Below are 21,512 nucleotides of genomic sequence, written 5' to 3' on the forward strand. Positions count from 1 at the left end.
CATCTCAGGCACGATGGCAGGCAGCAGTGGGAATTTTTTGAGGGTAGGCAGATCTGTCTGTAGACATCAAACCCACAGTGAGTGAGACATCATCCATCCATCTTGGGCTTTTCACGAGTGAAGCTGTTCCTGCTACTGCACAGAATTGTGCTGAAGGGTGTGTCATAAACCCTGTCAATGCTTCACTCATATGGCTTAGACCTCACATTTCAGAATGAGGAAGGCCATGCTGCTTCTGGTTGCCGGCCAAGGACATCCCTGGGAGTAACCCTCCATCAATGACTCTCCAGAGATGGAGTATAAATACCTCAGCCCCCTCATCCCTGGGGTGGGATCATTCTGAGGCACGTGTTTTATGCTGTGACCTCACATTTCCCTGTGGCGTTTCAGTCACTTACTGTGGGAAACAGCATACTAACATACCTATTACTAGCTGCCTTCCCTCCTCTGGATGACTTCTCCACTACCAAACAGCAGATGGGGTTTCCTGTGTTTCACAGATCAGCTACTTGCACTAAAATCCTTTTCTTATTGTCAGCTTCTGGAGAGACCCAAATGGAGACAGGAGTGCAGCTGCACAGTGTGCAGGACTGGCTCTCTCGTCATGCTATGTGGTTGGCTGCCCTCCATTCTTCCCTACTCCCTCTGCATGGCTATAGAAAGAGGGTGGAAAGCCCACACCAGAGCTGGTCTTCCTGTGGAGATGTCTGGAGAGGGCAGTCCCAGATTACAGTGTTTCCTTAACCATAGACCCTAATTCTCTGAGTGGAACATTAACTAGATAAGAGTTGGTTCTGCCAGGGTGTGTACAGGCTCTGGGAATTAATCTGTTTCAACAGAATGCATGGGATTTATAGTCAGAAATGTTTTGATTGGATTCCAACTCTACTACATATGAGCTATGTGGCTAAACTTCTCTGTACCTTAGTTTTCTCAGCCATAAAATGGGATAATAATTAATCTCTCAAAGGACTGCTCCAAAGATGACAGTCATAACCAGTAAGGTTCCAAGAGGCTTACGTGAAGTTAAGGTAACTCAAAATAACCTTAGGAGGGTGTATCACTGATCCCTTATCCAAAACCCTCAGAGCCTGATGCGTTCTGGAATTCAGAATTCAGGTGTAATAAAGATAACAGGGTGCATGTAACATATATGGCAGAACTCCCATCAAGGGCTGAAGGAGTTCCCTAGACTCAATCACAATATTTCTGCACCAAAAATAAGAAGATCTATATTGCGCGATAACACTCAAGGGAAGTATTGTTTTGGAATTGTAGATAAAGGTTATGTCCCAGAGAAGTTAAGCAACTGGTTCAAGATCACACACTAGGATTTGAACCCCAAAGACTAGTGCCAGAGTCCCTGCTCTAACCATTACACAGCACCACTTCCAGTAATGAAACCCTCTCACCAGAATGAATGAAAGTAAAAAGGGACTTGTATCTGATTCACAAGAAAGGTGAGAGCTGCTTTTTATTAATATCATAAATAAATTTATATAGATTATTTCTCCCAGAAACAAAATTAAAGATGTGGTCATATTTGAAACATTAATACTATAAAATATCAGGCTATGAAAAATAATAGCTACCATTTCTTGAAAATGTACTGAATAATTTACATATATTCACTTCCTTTAACCCTCACAAGAACCCTAGAGACAGGTTTTATTAGTATCACCTGGTTTCTAGATGAGGTTGAGTAGCTTACCCAAGGTCACCCTGAAATAAGTGTGGGGCAGGAGATCCAGTCTGGGTCTGGTGATGCCTGGGCCCCTTCCAGGACATTGCCCTGCCTCCAATGGGCGGCTATATGCTGCTGACCACCATTGTGTGGTCTACCCAAGGTCACAGGAGAGCCAGCATCCAAAGCATCGACTACCTTGGACTTATTACCTTGGAAGGTCTTGCAGTGATTGACTTCTGCTTTGTAAAGTGCCACGGCTCAATACAATTTCTGCTGCCCACTCTCACCACTCTGACAAAAGAACAGTACCTAGTGTTCACTAGAAGATGCAAGGGAATTGATTGGAAAGAAAATTTTATCTTATTCCAGTCCTGTCCAGAGTGTTGTACCATTCTATATTTAGATAAATGCTCTGCGCCGCCAAAGAGACAATAAAAACAAGCTGGAAAGGTCCTAGGCTCATGCCGGGAAACAATAAGAAGCTGAAAGTTCTCATTCTTTGCCCAGAGAATGACTATTTAAAAAACAGAAACAATAAAAACAAGCCATCTCTGCAAACACATCTCTGCGTTAAGGTCTGAGGCGTCTCGTACTCTTGGGGCAGTTGAAGAAGGAGGAGGAGAGCAGGGTCCTCTTATGCCTTTAGAAAAATGAGGCTCTAAGAGGGGAACTTATTCAAGTCTCAGCCTGGACTACTTGTAAAGTTAGGGAAGAAATTCAGTAGAGAAGTCATGGGCTAGCTGGAGGGGCCCCCTCTATGCTACTACCCCACAGACCAAATATGAACCTTCATATTTCAAAAAGATGAAAATGAATTTGAAAGACAACTGAGGTTCATTCATTCAAGGGTCTCAGGGCTTGATGGGTAGCCAAGGTCCAAGCCCCCCTCTTCCCCTCGAGAACCCTACTCTGGGCTACTCCTAGAAGGTTGTAATTCTTCCATTATTTAAAGGAACATGTTTCAATCAATAACTGTCTTCCACCACACTTATTTGTACACATCTACTACGACTTCTCCTTCTTCCCCTTCCCCTTCTTCTTCTTCTTCTTCTTCTTCTTCTTCTCCTTCTCCTTCTCCTTCTTCTTTAGTAAATTACAAACTCTTTGAGGGTAGAGAACAATCCCTAGTTATTTTACAATCTCTGTGGAAGCTAACATGGCACCTACTAAACAGATTTTTAAGTGGACCTCTGTTTTTCAAAGCCTTTTTCAGGTGTATCTTCTACTAGTCGGGGTCAATAAGTAGTTTTCTTTTCTGGTCTCATGAATCATCACATTTCTGGACTCTATCTAGTCTCTTTCACTTCTATTCTCAAACAAACCAAATCTTGCCTGAGCATATCTCTGTCTTGTTATACTGTGCTAAACACAGTAAGTGACAACCAGCCTCCGGGGACAAAAAACTTCTCGGGCACTTGGCCTACTTTTAAATCATCACCAACAGCAGATTGACCAAATGCTTTGCCATCACTTGCATGGGTCTCCACCTTCCCAGCCTTCCCTCCCAGTGTCTGAGCCAGCCACCATCCAGCTGCAGGCAAGCAGCGTATTTTGGGTTCTCTTCCATTAACCCCTCACCTCAAAGCACCAATTTCTAAATTCACTAGAGTAATTAACATGAGCTGATATAATAAACAAACCATGGGATTTCAGGGACCTAACACAAAATAAGCTTGTTTCTTCCAATGCAGGCGTTGCTGGTGACAGAGATGGTGGCGACGGCATGCCCTCGTCTAAAATTCTTATCCCAGGAGTGACACACAGCAGTCATGTTCCATTGTTTCCATGTCACAAGTCCACACCTAGATGCAAGAACAGGCTGGTGGCTGTTATTGCCAGCAGAGTCTAATAATCATCATAGGTAGGATATATTCTTCATTTTCATTTTGCAAATTGTATACTTTAATGATCTCATATAATATACACAACAACCCTAAAAAGTAGGAATTATCATCACCATTTTAGAAATGAAAAAAGTACATAAATATATATATCAATCACTAAGCCTCAGTGACTAAATATAAGTATAAATAAGTAAAAATAAATTTAAAAATATATATATACTGGGGCCCAGAGAGGATAAATAACTTGCTCAAAGTCACATAGTGAATGAACGGCAGGTCAAATGTGAACACAGACTTGTATGACTCTTAAGTTCCTTTCCCTTTGAAAGGTAAGCATTTGACCAGCCAGAGAGGAATTAAGACTGAAGAATGGCATTCCTGGTTGAAGCAGTAATATGTGCAAAGGTACTGAGCCCTGAATGAACATGGTATGTCTATGGAAGACTTAGGAATAATTACAACATTTGATGGCACTTACCCAAGGGTCCTAGAAATACCCAAATCATGTCCTAACCCTTAGTTACCCCTCTCCCAAATGCCACCGAAGAACTATCTACCAACAGAACAGAGGTAAAGGAATGCAAAGTAAGTGTCCTATTCTCAGCTGAGGTTGGGCTCCTACACCATTTATCCATCCATCTATTGATGCAAAGCCTTTGTAAGCTGGGCCAGAGCACCTGCACAAGGCTGAGAGCTCAGAGCAGGAACACTTTTTCTCCCCATAAGCCCAAACCCAACTTCAAGATTTCACCACACCTCATCTGACATAAACGAGATAGAAATGCTTGATGGGGGCGCCTGGGTGGCACAGCGGTTAAGCGTCTGCCTTCGGCTCAGGGCGTGATCCCGGCGTTATGGGATTGAGCCCCATATCGGGCTCTTCTGCTATGAGCCTGCTTCTTTCTCTCCCACTCCCCCTGCTTGTGTTCCCTCTCTCACTGGCTGTCTCTATCTCTGTCCAATAAATAAATAAAATCTTAAAAAAAAAAAAAAAAGAAATGCTTGATGATTCAAGGTGGGAGCCAAAGGTTGGCTGGCCATGTTCCAAGCCTGAAGGCCCTGCCTTTCTCCCCATTTATGCCACATGGAAGCAGAAAGGAGAGCTAGGTCCAGTAACTGCATCTGCAGCACAGGTGAAAAAGGTACAGGAGAGCAGCAGAGAGAACGATACCTTTGTACGTGACCCTTTAAATCAACGGTATGATATAATTTATATAAAATAACATACACTTGTTTTAAGTGTAAGTTTGGCGAGTTTTGAAACTGTAACTGCACATGTAACCTCACCACAATCAAGATGGAGATCACTTCCGTCACCCACCGCCTCCCCCCAAAATTCCTTCATGCTTTTTTTGTATTCCATGACCCCCACCCCAAGCTCTAAGCAATCATGGATATATTTTCTGTCACCATAGATCAGATTCGCCTCTTCTAGGATTTCATATAAATTGAATTGTATAGTATGAACTCTTTGAGCTCTGACTTTTGTTCAGCAGAATGTTTTCATTCATTCAGTCATTCATGTTGTTGTGTATCATAATTTTTGTTCTTTCTTATTGCTGAGTACTATTCCATTGTATGTATACACTACTATTCATTTATCTGTTCACCTATTGATGAACATTCAAGTTGTTTCCAGGCTTTGGTTATTAAGAATAAAACTGTTATGAATACTTGTGTATAAGTCTTTGTGTAGACAATGTGCACAATCTTTTAACGAACAGTCCATGATCTTTTAATGGACCTATGGTCAAACATGGTCCAGTGTCCTAGAATCTCACCAATCTATAGCAACTCTGTCCGTAGGTAGGAAAGAGGGAGGAGGAATAAGGAGTGTGACAAGATAGCATCACTTCTCTTCTACAAACTTAAGGCACATAGCTCCGTAATATCCATGGGTGATGCATATTAAATCCATTTCATCCCATGTATTTCTCTCCCATTTTCCCTCACTAGTTTTCTTCTTGTATTTTCTATTTTACTTCATTCTTCCTACAATTTTTAAAAAGAAATATTTAGTTTTGAGCACTGGAAAAAGTAACATGTTTTCATCACAAGACCTAATATTCTCATAAATGACTTTGATGTTTCATTTTGTTATTAAATACAGATGTGCTTTATTTTTTTTTTTTAAGATTTTATTTATTTATTGACAGAGATAGAGACAGCCAGCGAGAGAGGGAACACAAGCAGCGGGAGTGGGAGAGGAAGAAGCAGGCTCCCAGCAGAGGAGCCTGATGTGGGGCTCGATCCCGTTAACGCCGGGATCACGCCCTGAGCCGAAGGCAGACGCTTAACCGCTGTGCCACGCAGGCGCCCTAAATACAGATGTGCTTTAAATTATCTTCCAGCTTATTAGAAGAGTCATCACCAAAACATGGCCAATTGCAAGTTTAACTGCTCCTGTCCCACCCCAGTTCTGAGGCCTGAATCTGCTGGGGGAATATGTCATTTTCCATATGGTCTGCTGTTTTAGGTCCCAGAAGAATAAAGGGTCTCAATACTTCTCGTAGCTCTGTCCACCTTCCAAATATGAAATTAATCAACAAATAGGGTCTGACCCATTGTAGACAGGGAATAAAAACAAACTAGCAAACAAACAAACAATCCATACAAACAATGGTGGTTACAGTAGGAAACATAAGGAGAAAAAGACAAGAAAGCATGATATAAAATGATATAAATAAATCATTCAGACCAATGTCAAAAACTGGTGGACTGTGGGCTACGTCCACAGTCATATTTTGTTTGGTTTGCAGTGTTTAAACAAAATTTATCCAATATTTAAAAGTCAGAAAACCTCACAAAAAAATTCACATGCACAAAAAATCAGAATAGCTGGCAACTAGACTCTTGTTGCCACTTGACAAAAATCTCCTGGAGCTGAGTGGCAGCTGCTCCCTTCGACTGAGCACACTGTGCGCTCTCCACCTTCACTTCACTTCTCTAGATGGTCCGCTTGGCCCCAGCAGGCATTTCAGTTTGCAACCCCTGCTCTAAGGCACCATGTCTAGTGATGAAGAGAAAGTGGTTGGACACACTTCGCTCACAGGATAGGTTGTCTCAGAGATGGAGACAACCACATTCCAGGACAAATTCTTAACTTCTGGTGCCTTATCCAGACACCTTCTCTTCCTCTATTCCTCCTCAGTGACACAACACAATGTTCAGGCTGAGAGGCTCCTGCCTTCCTCTGAGAGGAGCACTTCGGTGTGGCTCCCATAGGGTCTCTCCTGCCCCACAGCAACCAGGGGACTGGGCTGGGAAAGCAGGCCTCCCAGACTGGTGCCCACTGCCCAGAGGCCTATACCTGAGGTGGTTCTGCCCCTTCCTCCTCAGCTAATTCTGCCTCCACAGGAGCAACTGAGAGACTGGAACTCTCCAAAGTGCTCTGCAATTTCATAGGGATGTTACATAGAAGAAAGAAGCTCGGTAATGATTCCACTTGAAGCTGGGTTTTTTTCTGCTAAGCTCCAGATTTACCCATGTAGTTGTCCGTGAGATATCTCTACCTCTCTCCTGCACATTTACCTCAATCAAAACTTCCAAATCTGCATATATAATCTTCCCTTGCCATCTTCCTAGGACAAAATATATTGTGTCGTATATTTTCTTTTTATATCCTGTCAATCACCCAAAGCCTTGGAAATATTCTAGGCTTCTCTCTTCTGACCACCTACTTCCCCATATCCAAGAGATCACTGAACCAAGTACAAACCACCTCCCTGCTATCTATCTTACTTACATCTCCTCTTCTTCACCTTTATTGTAACCAGCCTTGTTCAAACTCTCACACAGAATATTCCAACAGTCTCTTAGGCCAGTCATGTCTGCTCCTTCCTCCAGGTCCTAAACACAGGCAGAGTGATTTCTAACATAGACAGAAGTCTGATCATATTACTCTTCAGCTTAAGCCCTTTTATTGGGCCCACTATTTGCGTAATGGATTGTGCCCAAGGTTCTTTCTCAGTGACCTGTTTCTGGCCTAGCTCTCTAAGCTGCCCGATATGGTGACCACCAGCCACATGTTGCTACTGAGCACTGGAAACAGTGCTAATCCAAACTAAGGGGTGCTCTAAGTTTAAAATGCACATCAGATTTCAAAGCGTTAGTAGAGAGAAAAAAGAATATAAAATATCTCATTAATAACTTTTACATTGAGTATATGTAAAATGAGAATATTTTGTATATATTGGGCTAACAACACATTATTAAAATTAATTGTACCTGTTTCTTTTTACATCTTTCAATGTGGCTACTAGAAAAGTTAAGATTACATTGTGGCTCACATTACCTTCTAGATATTTTGCTCATCCTCCTAGCCTTCACCTTTTCCACCCTGTACTCTGCTAAACATCAGGCATGCTAGATGGCTGACAAAGCTGGCCATGGTATTCTATAATCGTATACAGTTCACTTCAAATGAAAATTAGAATGCTCTTGAACTATCACACCCCCATTCTACCTGTGATGGTTTAAAAATATATCCACAGTCTCCTTCCAGAAGGTAGACTCTAATTTTCCTCCCCTGCAGTATGGACTGTACTTAGTGACTTATCTATATGAATGAATAGTGTCATGTATGTCATAAAAGGCATCCTTTCTCCTCCATTCTCTCTCTCCCTCTCCTTCTTTCTCTCTCTCTCTATCTCTCTCATATCATTGACTCAGTGAAGCCAGCTGCCACATCATAGAGAAAATCAAATAGGCATAGGGAGAGTTCCACACAACAAGGTACTGAGGCTTCCTGCTAACCATCTTGGCTGCCGTGACCAGCCCCAGTCAAGCCTTCAGATGACTATAGTTCCAGCCAATGTCTTCAAGATAACTTCATGAGAGGTCCTGAGCCAGAGCCACCCATCTAAGCAGGTCCCAAATTTCTAAATCACAAAAACTGTAAGATAATAAATGTCACATGTTTTAAGCAGATGAGTTGTGGAATACTTTGTTACATGGCAATAGATAACTAGTATATTACTCGTGCCCCTCCCCACTGCCACATTAGAACAGGAAAATAAGAGAGAAGTTGCTAAAAGCCCAAACTTATGTTTCACTAACTTAAATATCAAGATTTGGTTTAAAATCATCCCCTCTATGAAGTCTTTCCTAACAAACACCAGCCAATTCTTATATGTCTATATTTATTTTTTTAATTTAGAAAATTTTGTGTACATTTTGAACTCAGGGTCTTAACAGAAGACATATTTCAGTTCTTAAATTAAGTTTTTAAAAATAATTTTTTTCTGAATATAAAAGTGATAAACACACATGGTAGAAATTTTGCAATAGTCTAAAAAGAAGAGAATTTAAATTAGCTAAAATGTGACCTCACTGAGGAAAACACTATTAAGACTTATAATATCCATCTTTGCAAACATATTTTATACAGATAAAGTTATGTTGCATGTGCAGTTTTTTTATCCTCTTTTTCTCATGCAGTGACCTCATCTCTCAGTTCCATGACCTCCTCACTTTAGCTACTGACCCCATGGTCAAGCTCTAGTTTGAACCCTTGCTGCTGAAAGTGTGGTTCACAGAATCAGCTACACTGGCAACACCTGAGAGCATTAGAAATGCAGACTCTAAGATGCCACTCAGCATGCTCTCACTGTGGGACATTTGCACATGCTGTTCCCTTTGCCTATAAAGGCTAATCCTCCAGTTATTTGCATGTTTCACTCCTTCACTGCATTCTGGTCTCTGCTCCAATGTCATCTGCCAAAAAAAGCCATTCCTGACCAATCTACCTGGAGTTGCATTCTTGTTGCACTCTGTTCCCTTACCCTACTTTACTTTCTTCAAATATTATCATCACTTCACATTATTTTATATGTATTCTTTTTTTTTAATTTCCTTCCACAAATATTTTTGCAACCCCACTATGTGTCAGGCACAGTTCTAAGCTCTGGAAACACAGAAGAGAATAAAATAAAACCCCATACATCCTCCACTCTAATGTAAGCATGCTATACAGATATAAGTTGTAACTATTTTGTTTTTCTTTACTTATTCATTCCTTCAAGAAGAGGCCTAATCCTCCCCATCAACAGAAGGCTCTGTGCCAGGTCCCATGACTTAAACCCACCCTGAACAGTCCAGCTTTTATTTAGAGGGAATTTTTCAATGTGCTTTTGTGCTGTGTTGAGCTAAGTTTAACTTGGTTGTTTTTACTCCCCATGAATTGTCCCAATACAGCTTCCCTGCAGTGGAAATTTCCCTTACTTGATGTAAGCTTCCAACTACATAGCTAGTCTTATTCTTGTGCAATTTATCTGAATTCAAAGGGTTTCCCAAAATGGGGCCAAAAATTTTTATCACCATCATCATCATCATCATTATCACCACCAGCAGCAGCTACAGCAGCAGCAGGGGTAGGTCTGATAACATTTTCAAAGGGCAGAGTTTATCTTTGGTGTCCTCCCACTTCATCCGGCACCTTCTTCCTACCCTCCTGCACATCTGGGTTCCATTTCTTGGAGGTCTGGCTCTCCTCTGGGTATCTCATATTCCCACCTAAGGCGGTAGTGCGGCCCGCCACAGGAAGGGCCTGGAGACAGCAAAGGGAAGGGAACACCGGTAGCTTATCACGCACCGGCTCCATTTATCTCCCACAAGCATTTCAATGTGTGAGGAAAACACAACCTAGGAAGACATACTCTGCCCACCATTTTCCAGAGGAGAAACTGAGGCGCAAGGAGATTACATAACTCTCCCACATTGCCCTGGAGGGTCGAAAGCCAAAGCTCTGCCTTACAAACCTCCTGAGCCTCAAAAATTCGAAGGAGCACATTTCTGATGATGGATTATCAAAGCCCAGGATGAAAGTTTTCAAAACCAGGTGGAGGTGGAAGAGAGCGATGAAGGTGTTCATGAAAAAGGAGGCCCACCAAGATTCAGAGACAGACTGTTATCTCAGGGAGTGCCTGCATCACTCCTTCATTTTGCACAGTGGGCTGGCAAGGCCCCATGTGGGGGAATTACACTCACTTAAACCTGAAGGATTAAGCTGAGAACCTACAATCTAGGAAAAGCACCCCCACATGATTATATTTACAGGAACCACATTTTCTAATAGGGGATGAGAGAAGAGGTGACCAATTTTTGCCCATTTATAAAATCACAGTATCCCCATCTGTAGTCATCAACAGAAGTATAATCACCATAATTTTATAGTTGAGTAGGAAATTACCATTTCTAAGAAGAATTTCTAAATTTAGCAGTATTCACATGTCTTTGTTCCCCTCCAAAATTGTTAGATAAATAAAAATGAACAGCTTTCGCATAGAACAGAACGTGTAATAAAATATTAAGTAAGCTTTTTAGGCAGATATACTCTTGTTTAGAAATCCCTGTCTTGATTTCTCAAAATTACTAAGGCAAAGGATCAAAATATAATAGATCTCATGGCATAAGCATGTTTACAAGAGCATACGCATGGGATGAGTTCTCTCTGGTGGCCCAAGGAACTTAGGGCTCCTCTTTCCACGTGGGGTTGACAGGGCAGCCAATCTGTGTCCTGTCCTGCGAATGGCGGGACTAGGACAGGGTAAGGAGTAATTTGTCTCTGAACATCTGAATGCTATCAAATAAAACATTTACTGAGCTCCTACTCTGAGCCAAGTACTGCAGTATTGATAGGTAGGATGTAGTTTGATGGGTAAAATAAGATGTACACTCAGAAAATTAAATAGTTCTTGTGAGTATAAATATGCATGTTAATGATAATTAACACCTTCTGTTTGTGAGTGTCGTAGGATAATATTTTGAGATGTTAAATGATATGTTTTCCCTTCTCCGTAATTCTTGTTACCTGTGAGCCGTTTCCCATACAGGATTTCTTGGCAAGCTGCCTCAGGGATGGGATTATACTACAGAACAAAAGAGGCAAATTCTTGCCTTTTGAATTTCAAAACGTGAAATCTTGGCAAAAACAATATGTTTGGAAGAAAAATAGATCTGGAAATGGTTATAGTTTTTCTACCCCTAAGATAAGATAAAACTAGGGGGAAAATTGCAGGAAGTGGGAAGAGCGAAAGCAGAAGAGTTAGACAACTAAGCAGAGACCTGTGTTCTGTCGGGATGTCCCGTCAGGCTGAGTTCCTGGAGCAGAGGAGAAACAACAGATACTCCAGGAAATTGTGCAAACCCCTCACCCACGTGAGGGAATGTGTGGCCAGCACCCAGCCTCTCTCCTCTGGCTGCTGCCTCCAGGCTCAGGTAAAGCCTCACAGAACTCAGGCCCTTCCGGTCACTTACCCCGCATTTTGGGAAGACAGCAGAGAAGAAAGCCTGGCTGGGAAAGCATGTCTAGATGAAGAGGACCCAAGAAAGACTGAAAGTTACCCCACATGCCACAGAAATAAATATTTTCCAAGTGCCCAAGAGGAATATTTGAGAGAAACTCAGAGCCGGAAGATCTTGTGGCCAGGGACTGGGAGGACACACTGTTGACTAGTGTGGAAAACGGTCACTGCGGCATGATGCTTAGTTCATCACATGCCAGCGAGGACTGATGAGAGACCCTGAGGACTGGTGTCTACCCCCCAACTTTCTCTCCCCATCCCATGCTCATGCACCCTGACAGCTCCCTAGATCTATATAAATACTTTAGGTTCATGATCCCACTAGATAATTCTCCATCCCAAGAAAAGAAGCCTCCTGGGTTCTTTCTCACAAACCCAGCCCCATCCATGCACCCATGTTTAACTAGCTTCCTTCAGAAATAGTCTCACAGGGTTCAACAACACCCCCTACACTGCAGGCACAAATGTTCTTCTTCTTCTTTTTTTTTTTTTTCATTCTTAGAAGAAAAGACCAGGCAACATATTCTGTGTAACAACCCACGGACAAGGAGAATAGGTCTACAGTGATCCTAGGTTCCTGATACGCACAGTGTCTCTCCTTCTTAGCTCAGATACTAAATTCAGAAACTGAGTAGAAAAGTGGAGAAAAGTTTGTCTTCCAAGCTCTCCCCTCCTCACCAGCCTCCTAAGCTGGCCCTTTTCCCACTTTGGTTGTGGCTAGCGCCCTGTTCCTCTAGCAATGTCCTCTATCTTCCCACTATAACTTGAAACTCATTCACATTAAAGTCAAGAGATTCAGAACAGCTTGAGGTTTGATGCCTCCCTCCGCCCAACCCAGTTTCCACAGCTAACCAGCTGTTAAACCTATCTCCTTGCTATCCCTCCTCTCCTTCCCGTTATCTGGAAATGCTGTTCTCTATTTCTTCTCCTTGGTCCAGGAACGTGGTGGAATTGCACTTCCTCTCCTTCTGGAAGTTCATCATGGCCAGTCATATGACTTGCTTTGGCCAAGAGAAGGTGGGCAGGGGTGACACATGTTGCTTTTGGTGGAAGTATTTAGTTGCAGTATGTCACACTACCACACCTTTTTCTTCCTGCCACTAAACCTGACCACATTCCAGATGGCAGAGGCTCTGTTGACTTGATTCCCAGAGTAAGGACTCCAAGCCTATGTACAATGGATTTGTAATGTGAGCAAGAAATTAACATTTGTTAAACTAATTCACTGGTTATTACTGCATGTCATCAAGAGGACATGACCAGCAGTTGACCCAAGAGCTGGACCAGGTCGTCAAAGGCTCCTCACCTTCTCCCCTATCCTTGGCATGTACACTCTGCCCACCATTCCCGCGGTGGGAACCATTTTCAAGGATGCAACCTTGAGAGAGCAATGTGTTGTTGAAACCATCTGAACTGTAGATGTGACTGACTCCAGTTAAGGCCTCTGTATAAACTTCTAAGATTCTGGCAGGGTAGGTGGGGAGACCTACTCATCTTGTGGCCGCCCAAGATAAGCCTTGTATATAAGTTCCCTTGCTAATTAAAACTGCCATCTACCAATCTGGAGTGGCCTGCCTCTCTTTTGTTTTCTCCCTGCCCTCTGTGTATGGGCCAGTTTCAGATTTCACCCAGGGAAATTCTTGGGTTGCAAACCGACAGCATCATAAGCTAGCACATCCTGACCAATATGCCTGGGCTACTGGTGGGGTTCAGGCCTCATCACTTTTCACCTGAGCTCTAACACATTACTCAAAGCGTGGTCTGCACACGGTATCAATCCACAAAATATTGCCGGTCTGCAACGAGGTAAGTACAGAAATAGAGAATAAACATTTAGAAATTCTTATAACAATTTATCAGATTAATTTTATCTGTTGAGTCTAGTAATAAAATATTTGGGCTTACAGTCTCTTCAAATTTTAGTCTTGTGCCTTACCCCATGGGGTGCCATAAAACTGTCAAACTGAATTAAATCAAAGTTTCATGATTAAGAAGTGGAATTATGGTAGGATTTCAAGCAACAGCAAGCAGAACTAGGGGATATTTAGGGTGCAAGACCCTTTCTCATTGAGTGTGAAGCCATCATTTAAAAGCTACTAGAGTTTACTCTATGTGCCAGCACAAAATTTAGCGCCAACAAGCAGAGAACCTTCCTGAACACTTTCTCTTTCTCACTTAACATTAAATGTTATTTTAAGTTTGCTGACATAAAAGCATGGACATCAATGTATTTATTCTTTGGAATAAAACTTTGTGAATACATTGCCTATCAATATGGTTTTCCAAATTATCCACAAACAGCTTGACATTTTGACACATTTGTGCAAGAGTACAAGAAGTTAATCTAACCGATCCCTAAATCACTCCCCAACTCCCTTCAGGACTAACTGGAGCTACTTTCTTCTTCCCAAGGGCTCTTTGACGTTAATATATTTCCCTGCACCATACGTGGTATGGTATCCTGAAAAGAACCATGAGGTAGGTGTTGGGAGATGTGGTTCTAGCCCTCATTACCTACTCAACCTGCTACTACATGAAGCCATTGCTTAACGACTTGGTGCGCTAATTTCTCCATCTAATTAAATGAGGATAATAAGTTAATAATAACAAGTGCATGATATCAGCTCTATTGTGCGAATCAAAATAAAGAGTACCAAAGCACTAGGTCATAAATAGAGGGCTACACAATGGTAACTCAGCATTCGTATATAACACTGCCTTGAAATGCTCTCAAATTATCTTGTATACATAAATTTTCTCCTCTCTAGCCAGATAATAAGTCCTGAGAAGTGCATTGTGTAATATCTCTTTGTATGCTATCCAATGTTCAGTCCTTCGGGACAAATAATATACATAGCAGGATTGTTTGAAAACAGTTGCATTTACCAAAAGTTGTTGAACCCCTAAGTAAGTAAAATGCATGAACTTCATAAACATACATTGCATGACAGGTTTTCCTCACTCACATTGACATCCTTTCAGAGTTTTGGTTAAGGAGAGTTGTAATTGCTTATCTGAGTTCCTTGAGGGCACAGTTCATAGCTCATTAACCTTTGTATCCCACGTTTACCTTAGTCATGCAAGCACACAGAAGGAGCCCAGCAATGTCTGCAGATAATTAATAAAGGCATGAAGTGAACTTCACTTAAATACTTCCTAATATTACCTCCATTCAGTCACCCTGAAACCTGAAAAGCCAATCTTTGTTTGATTTTGGTTAAGTTGGTTTTTAATTTTGCAGAATCATCTAAGCATTTTATGAGTATACCTCCCCAGTAAGTCACATGATTTTTTCCATCCTCTTTCCTTCATGAGCACAAGCAGTTCTTATTCAAAGATCATTAAAAGGATTAGGCTGCAGGAGTGAGAGTGGCAAGGACGGGAACTGCTATCGGTCTGAAAGAAAAGAGAATTGTACTAATTGTTCAGATACAACACCATTCTGCACATTAAACATAAATACGGCTGCTGAATAAAGGGCTTCTATACAGAACTCTAGGCTCTGGCAGGAACCACTGTGCTGCACCACTAAGAGGCCTCCTGCTAGGGCCGCAGTGGAAAATGTGACCTCAGAGAGGAATTCAGAACAGAAAGGCTCAGAAAAAGATGACACACCATGAAGTTTGGGTTAAGTCATTTGGTTCCAGGCATATAAAAGTTTCAGTTAAAACATAATGCAGATTACATGAACTTTGTCAGAGATTGCTCTTCTCAGTAGAGCTTAGAATTCCAAAGTGCCTCTGCCCTCGTGTTCTTCACAAGAGATCAATGCTGTTTAGGAACACATTCATCTAGAGAGCCCGGAGGCCTGGGAAGCAAAATAGGTTCATCTGGACTCTTCGGACCTAGAGCATCCAATGTTCCATTGAGCCCTCCCAGAGCAGAGGGGACACTGACTTGGGACTCCAAAAAGCAAAGGCAAAGACAGCCCTAGAGAGAAGTCAGCAATGTCCTTTCCCCCTTCCTGCTCTCCCCCAGTGAGGGCTCCTCTTATGGGAAAAGTCTGTTTACGGTGGCAGCAATCTAGGTCTTTCACCACCGGTATGCAGCCAGTTCAGTGTTTCAGAGCTGGGGTCTCTTGCTATGTGAAAGGATCCTGAAGTTTATTTAATAAGTTAGGCTTTGCAAGGAAAAAAAATGGAATGCATCATTTCATATGGTTATGAACAAAACCACAGTCTAGAAAAAACACCCATCCCACCGACCCTTTCCCCATTTATTTTTAAATATAGATCTACATTTTGAGCAAAGCATGAATCAAGCTGCATATTTAATGTCAGTAGAGTATAATTTTAGAGGCATGCCAGAAAGGAAAAGGGGGAGGGGATGTGAGCCCATAAAACTTATTTATATTTTTATTTATGCCTATTTCCCACAGATTGAAAATAAATTTTCAAGAGCACCACTTTTCAAGCTAGCCTACTCGAGTCTGAAAATTTGGTGCTTATTTAGCACTGCCCTCTGGTGTCCGAATGGATCACTTTAGTTTGCCTTGAGGCAAAGAGTAGGCTACCATGTAATTAAACAAGTCTGCAATCTGCATTCATTCATTCACTAAATATTTTCTGAGAACCTACTGTGTGTGAGTTTGTAGTAGGTGGTGGGATACACAGATGTAAAAAAAGACGTGGTTCCTTGCTGTGCTCTTAAGCGGCCCAGTTTAACAAGAGAGACAAAATTAACTGCAATTACACAGTTCCTTATCATACAAGAGAAATCACTTTGCCTAGTTTTTCAGTAAAATGAGACAGACACAGCTGGGTAGTCTCCCTTTCCAAACTGTTCCACACAATTATTCATATTAGCAGGTATCTGGCTGGCTTTGGGCTGAACAGCTTGGTGAAGTACCCAGAGATCATTCTGAAACTGAGGAGAGATCCCAGGACATACAATGAGATTGAGGCCTAGTTTTAAGGATTTCTATGGGAATGCTCCTTTTGAGTCAACTCCAGAAGATACTTCCGGTCTTGTAGTTACCTAGGGGCTCACTGGTCGCCAGATTGGACATACAAATCTAGCGTTCATTAAGCCTTATATTTTTTTCTGAAAATGCAGACTGTTTTTCTCGCACTGTGATGAAAAGCCTCAAAAGGAATCAAATGGCAGAGACCCCATAGTTCTGAATGGGTGCATTTTCAGACCTTCTGGGAAAGCAGAGGGAGTCCGAAGGAATTGCCAAGACTGTTCCATCAAGAATAAAAGTGAAATTCAAATATCATCAAAGGAAAGGAGTCAGGAACTACTACAGACCAAGAATGATGCTTTACACCATTTTATAATGTTCCTACTTTTTGCCAATTTTCCATTTTTGTTCCTATTGTCTTCTAGAGTAGTTAGCCACGGCTTGCTTCTAACCAATGAACTGGCAAAAGTGACAGGACGTACGTGACTACATTGCATAAGATTATGAGATCCATCTTGCTGAAAATGTCCCCCTTGCTGGCTTTGAGGAAAAACCAGTGGTGTTGGCAAGGCCCACGTGGCAAAGAGTTGAAGGTGGCCTCTTGCCAACAGTCCCCTAGAAACTGAGACCATCAGTCCAACAGCCCACAGGGAATTGAAAGCTGCAAACAACCACAGGAGGGAGGAAGCTGACCCTCGCCCAGACAAGCCTCAGAGGAGATTGGCTTGACTGTGGCCTCACAAAGGACCCAACTTTGAGATATTAAATGTGTGTTGTTGTAAGTTACTAAGTTTGTGGTAATATTATGCAATGACAGATAACTAATATAGATCTCAAGATACTTTTATTTTAAAACATTATTATAAAAGTAATACAAACAAAGAAAAAACTAAATACTTAAGAAAGACAAAGTCATCCATTTACTGCTCTGCCACCCTATTACAAGAACAGTTTTTTTTTACAGCCATGATCCTACCCATTCATACACTTTCATATCTTGCTTTTTTAATTAAATATTTTCTCATGTTTTTCATTTATTCATTACTAATTTTTAATGAGTACATAAAGTACTATTCATCGGCTATCTATATCTGTTTATTAACTATTTCCTTGTACCAGGGGTTGGCAAACTATGGTCCTGCATTTGTAAATAAAGTTTTATTAGAACACAGCCATACCCATTTATTTACATATTGTCTATGGTTATTTTTGTACTACAAACAGCACATCTGAGAAGTTTTAAGAGAGACTATATGGTTTGTGAAGTTTAAAATATTTCTTTTCTACCCTTTACAGAAAAACTTTGCTGACCCCTTCCTAAAACTTTTAAGTGGTCTATTATTTGGGCCATTACAATTAATGCCACTTGGAATATCTTTGTGCATTAATTTTTTATACTTTAGGCAACATAAGTGGGAGGTGTTAACAAAAGTGGAATAACTGGGTCTACTTAATAAAGACATTTTTAGGGGTGACACTGTCCCTCACTATCTCTTCTGTAATATTCTAACTATGATATAATAAGGATGGTGGTAATAAGAATGGAAAGGAAGTCCCAGTACTTCCCTTACTTAGGTAGGAAGTAACTAATAGGTATTGGCCATGAAATGCCATTGCAGGCTAGCTGTATTGTCCAAAAGGCACTCAGAGGGTTGAATAAGAGAAAGGTGACAGTCTTGACAACGTGCTAGCAGTGGCAGCAATGAACAATGAAGCAGCTATGAGTGGGGGATGACAGAAGAAACACACGTGTTCCACCCCTCTGAACACATCCTAGGCATTAACTTGTATATATAACGGTAATTAAACTGTCTCCAGATAAGAAAGCTCTAGAGCAACTACCTGATACTTATGAACAAAAAAATTCTTCTATCTGGGAAGTTTTACTCTTCAAAAAGAAAAACTTATGGAATGGGACCAGCTAAGTCACCCCTAACTATCTCTTAGATAAAAGATGAACCAGGCTGACGGATCTCAAATCCAATCCCACAGTAAGCATCAGCAAGTATAGGTGTCATCTTCTAAGGGAAATATTCTGGAACATAAAAAAAAAAAAAGATCAGGATGGACTTTTTCCCCAATTAATAAGGTAATTTAAAAGCAAAATCAGAAATACATTTAATGTAATTATCCCAAATACACCAACAAAGTATATAAAGAGATCATATATAACCCATTTATTTTATTAAAAGGTTCCTGTCAAAATGTCAACCAATTTAACATTTTCTAAAGAAGTATTCTTTTGGCTAACACTATTATAAGCCTTTACCTTCCATTTCAGTTAATTATCAAATAATATCCTAACTTTATGAAGTACTCTGGGAAACTATGAAATTCTCCGAAGAGTAAAAAAAATCTAATTATTTTTATGGAAGCTAGAACATATTACTTTAAACAAAACAGCCAAGTTTCTGAGGTATAAATATCAGGTCATTATTTTCTTGAATTTTCATATTGCAAAGGAAGCTGAATGGCTTGATTCACACTTAAAATCATGTCATCATTTTCCTCTTTTTTCACTGTTTACTGATATTTGCCTTAAAACTGACCTGAGGGTCTGGCAGCATAAATCCATCAGTAAGTTTATAATAGACTATTGTGGAATCGGACTCCACTATGGCCAAAGTAAAAGACATTGGCAAATCTGGATCACCTTGCAATTTTCGAGATGCCTTCAAGATCTCCCTTATCCTGAAAATAAAGCCACAGTACATTTAGGATCCACAGTCACTCAATTAATAATAAGATCAAACACTGTAAAATCTTGGGGAAGAGGTAGGCAATAACATTATATCCACGATACTAAGGAAATGTCTGAAGGCTCAAATATAAACACCTGAAGTTGCTGTCCCATATAGAAAATCCTGCAAATCAGAGCCATCTACTGACTTTCAGGCCTCTTTTGGATTTACCCATCTCTCCTGATCATTACACATGAAAGAATCAGACTGTGTTCAGGAACCTACAGAATGGCACACTAACAGCGTTCAGTGCACCTTACGGATCCTGGACAGTCATTCTCCAACTTGGTACCATATGGTGGAACAATGTCGTATTCAGGTTTGCTTTAAAAAAAAAATAGATAATAAACATTTCCATGTTTCTACATGGTGTTCGTCATTACTACCTTTAAATGGCTATATGCTATCTACTGACTCAAAATTTGTGCAATCATTTCCCCTATTTCTATAAAGTTCTTTCAGGCCTTTTGTAGGGAAAAGGGTACTAATAAAGATGTGATGATGATCTTTCTATGGGTAGTTGTTTCTGTTCGGTTTTTCCAAGGTTGGAATTATTAGATATGAATATAGATATATTTTTTTATGTTTTTTTATTTTGTTATGTTAGTCACCATACAGTACATCCCTAGTTGAATATAGATATTTTTATGGTTCTCAATACGTATTGTGATACTTAATAGAAGCTGAGAGAAAAATGTAGAGAGAAAACTTTGTTTCTCGTAAAGTTATATGAAGTTATATATCAAGCATCAATGTTATAAAGGGTTTCAGTTTCTTGCTATGGAAAATAATCTACCAAATCTAGTATCTCTGAGATACTTCAAAGTACTATGAGCTTTTGTTTACCACAAACTAAAAATCCTTATTACCTATTTGATATAAAGCCTGTGTTCAATAATTCAGTAAAATGTAACCTCCAGAGGAGCTTTCTTAAAAAGGCAAATAAAAAATGATCAGTTGTTTTTTTCATTAAGCTAACCAATTCTCTAGAAATTGGAAAAAGATTTACTGGCATATTAACATGCTATACATAAATAACTCAATACTCTTCTTTTCTTCAGCAAACATGTAAGTTATCCCCTGAAGTTCTACTTCCCATCCCTAAGTAAAAATTCTTACGGTCACTCTTCGCCCATCCTATTAGCTATTAAGTCTATAAAGAATCTAAAAAGAAAAGTCTCTGCTTTGAAGTATTCTTACTATAATAATTATAATGCTTTTTAAAAAAAAATCTGTAGTAGAGACTAGAGATTTCAGTGATTTAAAAGCAGCAATAAACTTCTGGACAAACTGAAATTAAATTATTCTTGCTAAATTATCACTTCATCACTTTGTAATATGTCACACAGAGATAACGGGCTTGTTAAACAGTTACAAAAGGCTGCTTACCTACCGCCTCTTGTTTAAGTTGACACAGGCACGCAACGATATAAGGACAGAATGCATTTCCAAGTTTTTTCCTCATAGTCAAATCATTTCTAAAATGACCTTGAGTGAGTCAAGTCAACAATATCATAATACTTCAGTTGTTAAGCATAACTGTCAGGCAACATTTATTGGGTGTATAAAATCTGTCCACCTGGCAAAATCTTAATTCCTTTTCAAGAGTTAGCAAAGCATCATCATCTCTTCTAACTCCTCCCTGTCACCTTTCCCCAACCTCTAGGCAGTTATGTATCTTACCTTATGGAGGAAGCTTGTGCAGACCTACATTATGGTATGCACTACCTTGCATTCATACTTCTAAGTGTCTGTTTTCCACTGGATTGTACCCATTTTGAGTGTCAAAGCTAAAAAAAAAAAAAATGCCCAATATGCCCAATATTGTAGTAGAATACCTGGGCAGAACGAATGAGTGAGGCTTTCTGGATGAAGATTTCATATGGCTAAATATATTTCTGACAAATACTTCTCTGAAGTTTATTATGCAATTCCATTACACCAAAAAAAATTTCAACTTTTCTTGACAGATCAGAATTATCATTTTTGGTACTTACTACTGTAGATATCATGGTAGATGGTATACCAAAGAAC

The 21,512-nt window shown here is 40.4% G+C and overlaps 1 protein-coding gene across 4 annotated transcripts in view; it reads right to left on the minus strand.

Moving 5' to 3' along the window:
- Window positions 1–21,512, minus strand: part of TSEN15 (tRNA splicing endonuclease subunit 15) — a 63,540-nt gene that overhangs the window by 20,475 nt on the left and 21,553 nt on the right. Inside the window, exons 4-5 of one of the 4 annotated variants that reach the window (XM_026509212.4) lie at window positions 19,287–19,428; window positions 17,565–18,772 (exon numbers count right to left, since the gene is read on the minus strand). The exons of 2 other annotated variants lie outside the window; for them this stretch is intronic. In XM_026509212.4, coding sequence (XP_026364997.1) covers window positions 18,752–18,772; window positions 19,287–19,428 — 163 coding nt within the window. In that variant the 3' untranslated portion in view covers window positions 17,565–18,751. Of the gene's footprint in view, window positions 1–17,564; window positions 19,429–21,512 lie in introns of those variants that run through there. One more of the 4 variants, XM_057315161.1, reaches the window with a different exon arrangement.

Source organism: Ursus arctos, unplaced genomic scaffold (assembly GCF_023065955.2).
Source record: "Ursus arctos isolate Adak ecotype North America unplaced genomic scaffold, UrsArc2.0 scaffold_2, whole genome shotgun sequence".
Classification (NCBI taxonomy): Eukaryota; Metazoa; Chordata; class Mammalia; order Carnivora; family Ursidae; genus Ursus; species Ursus arctos.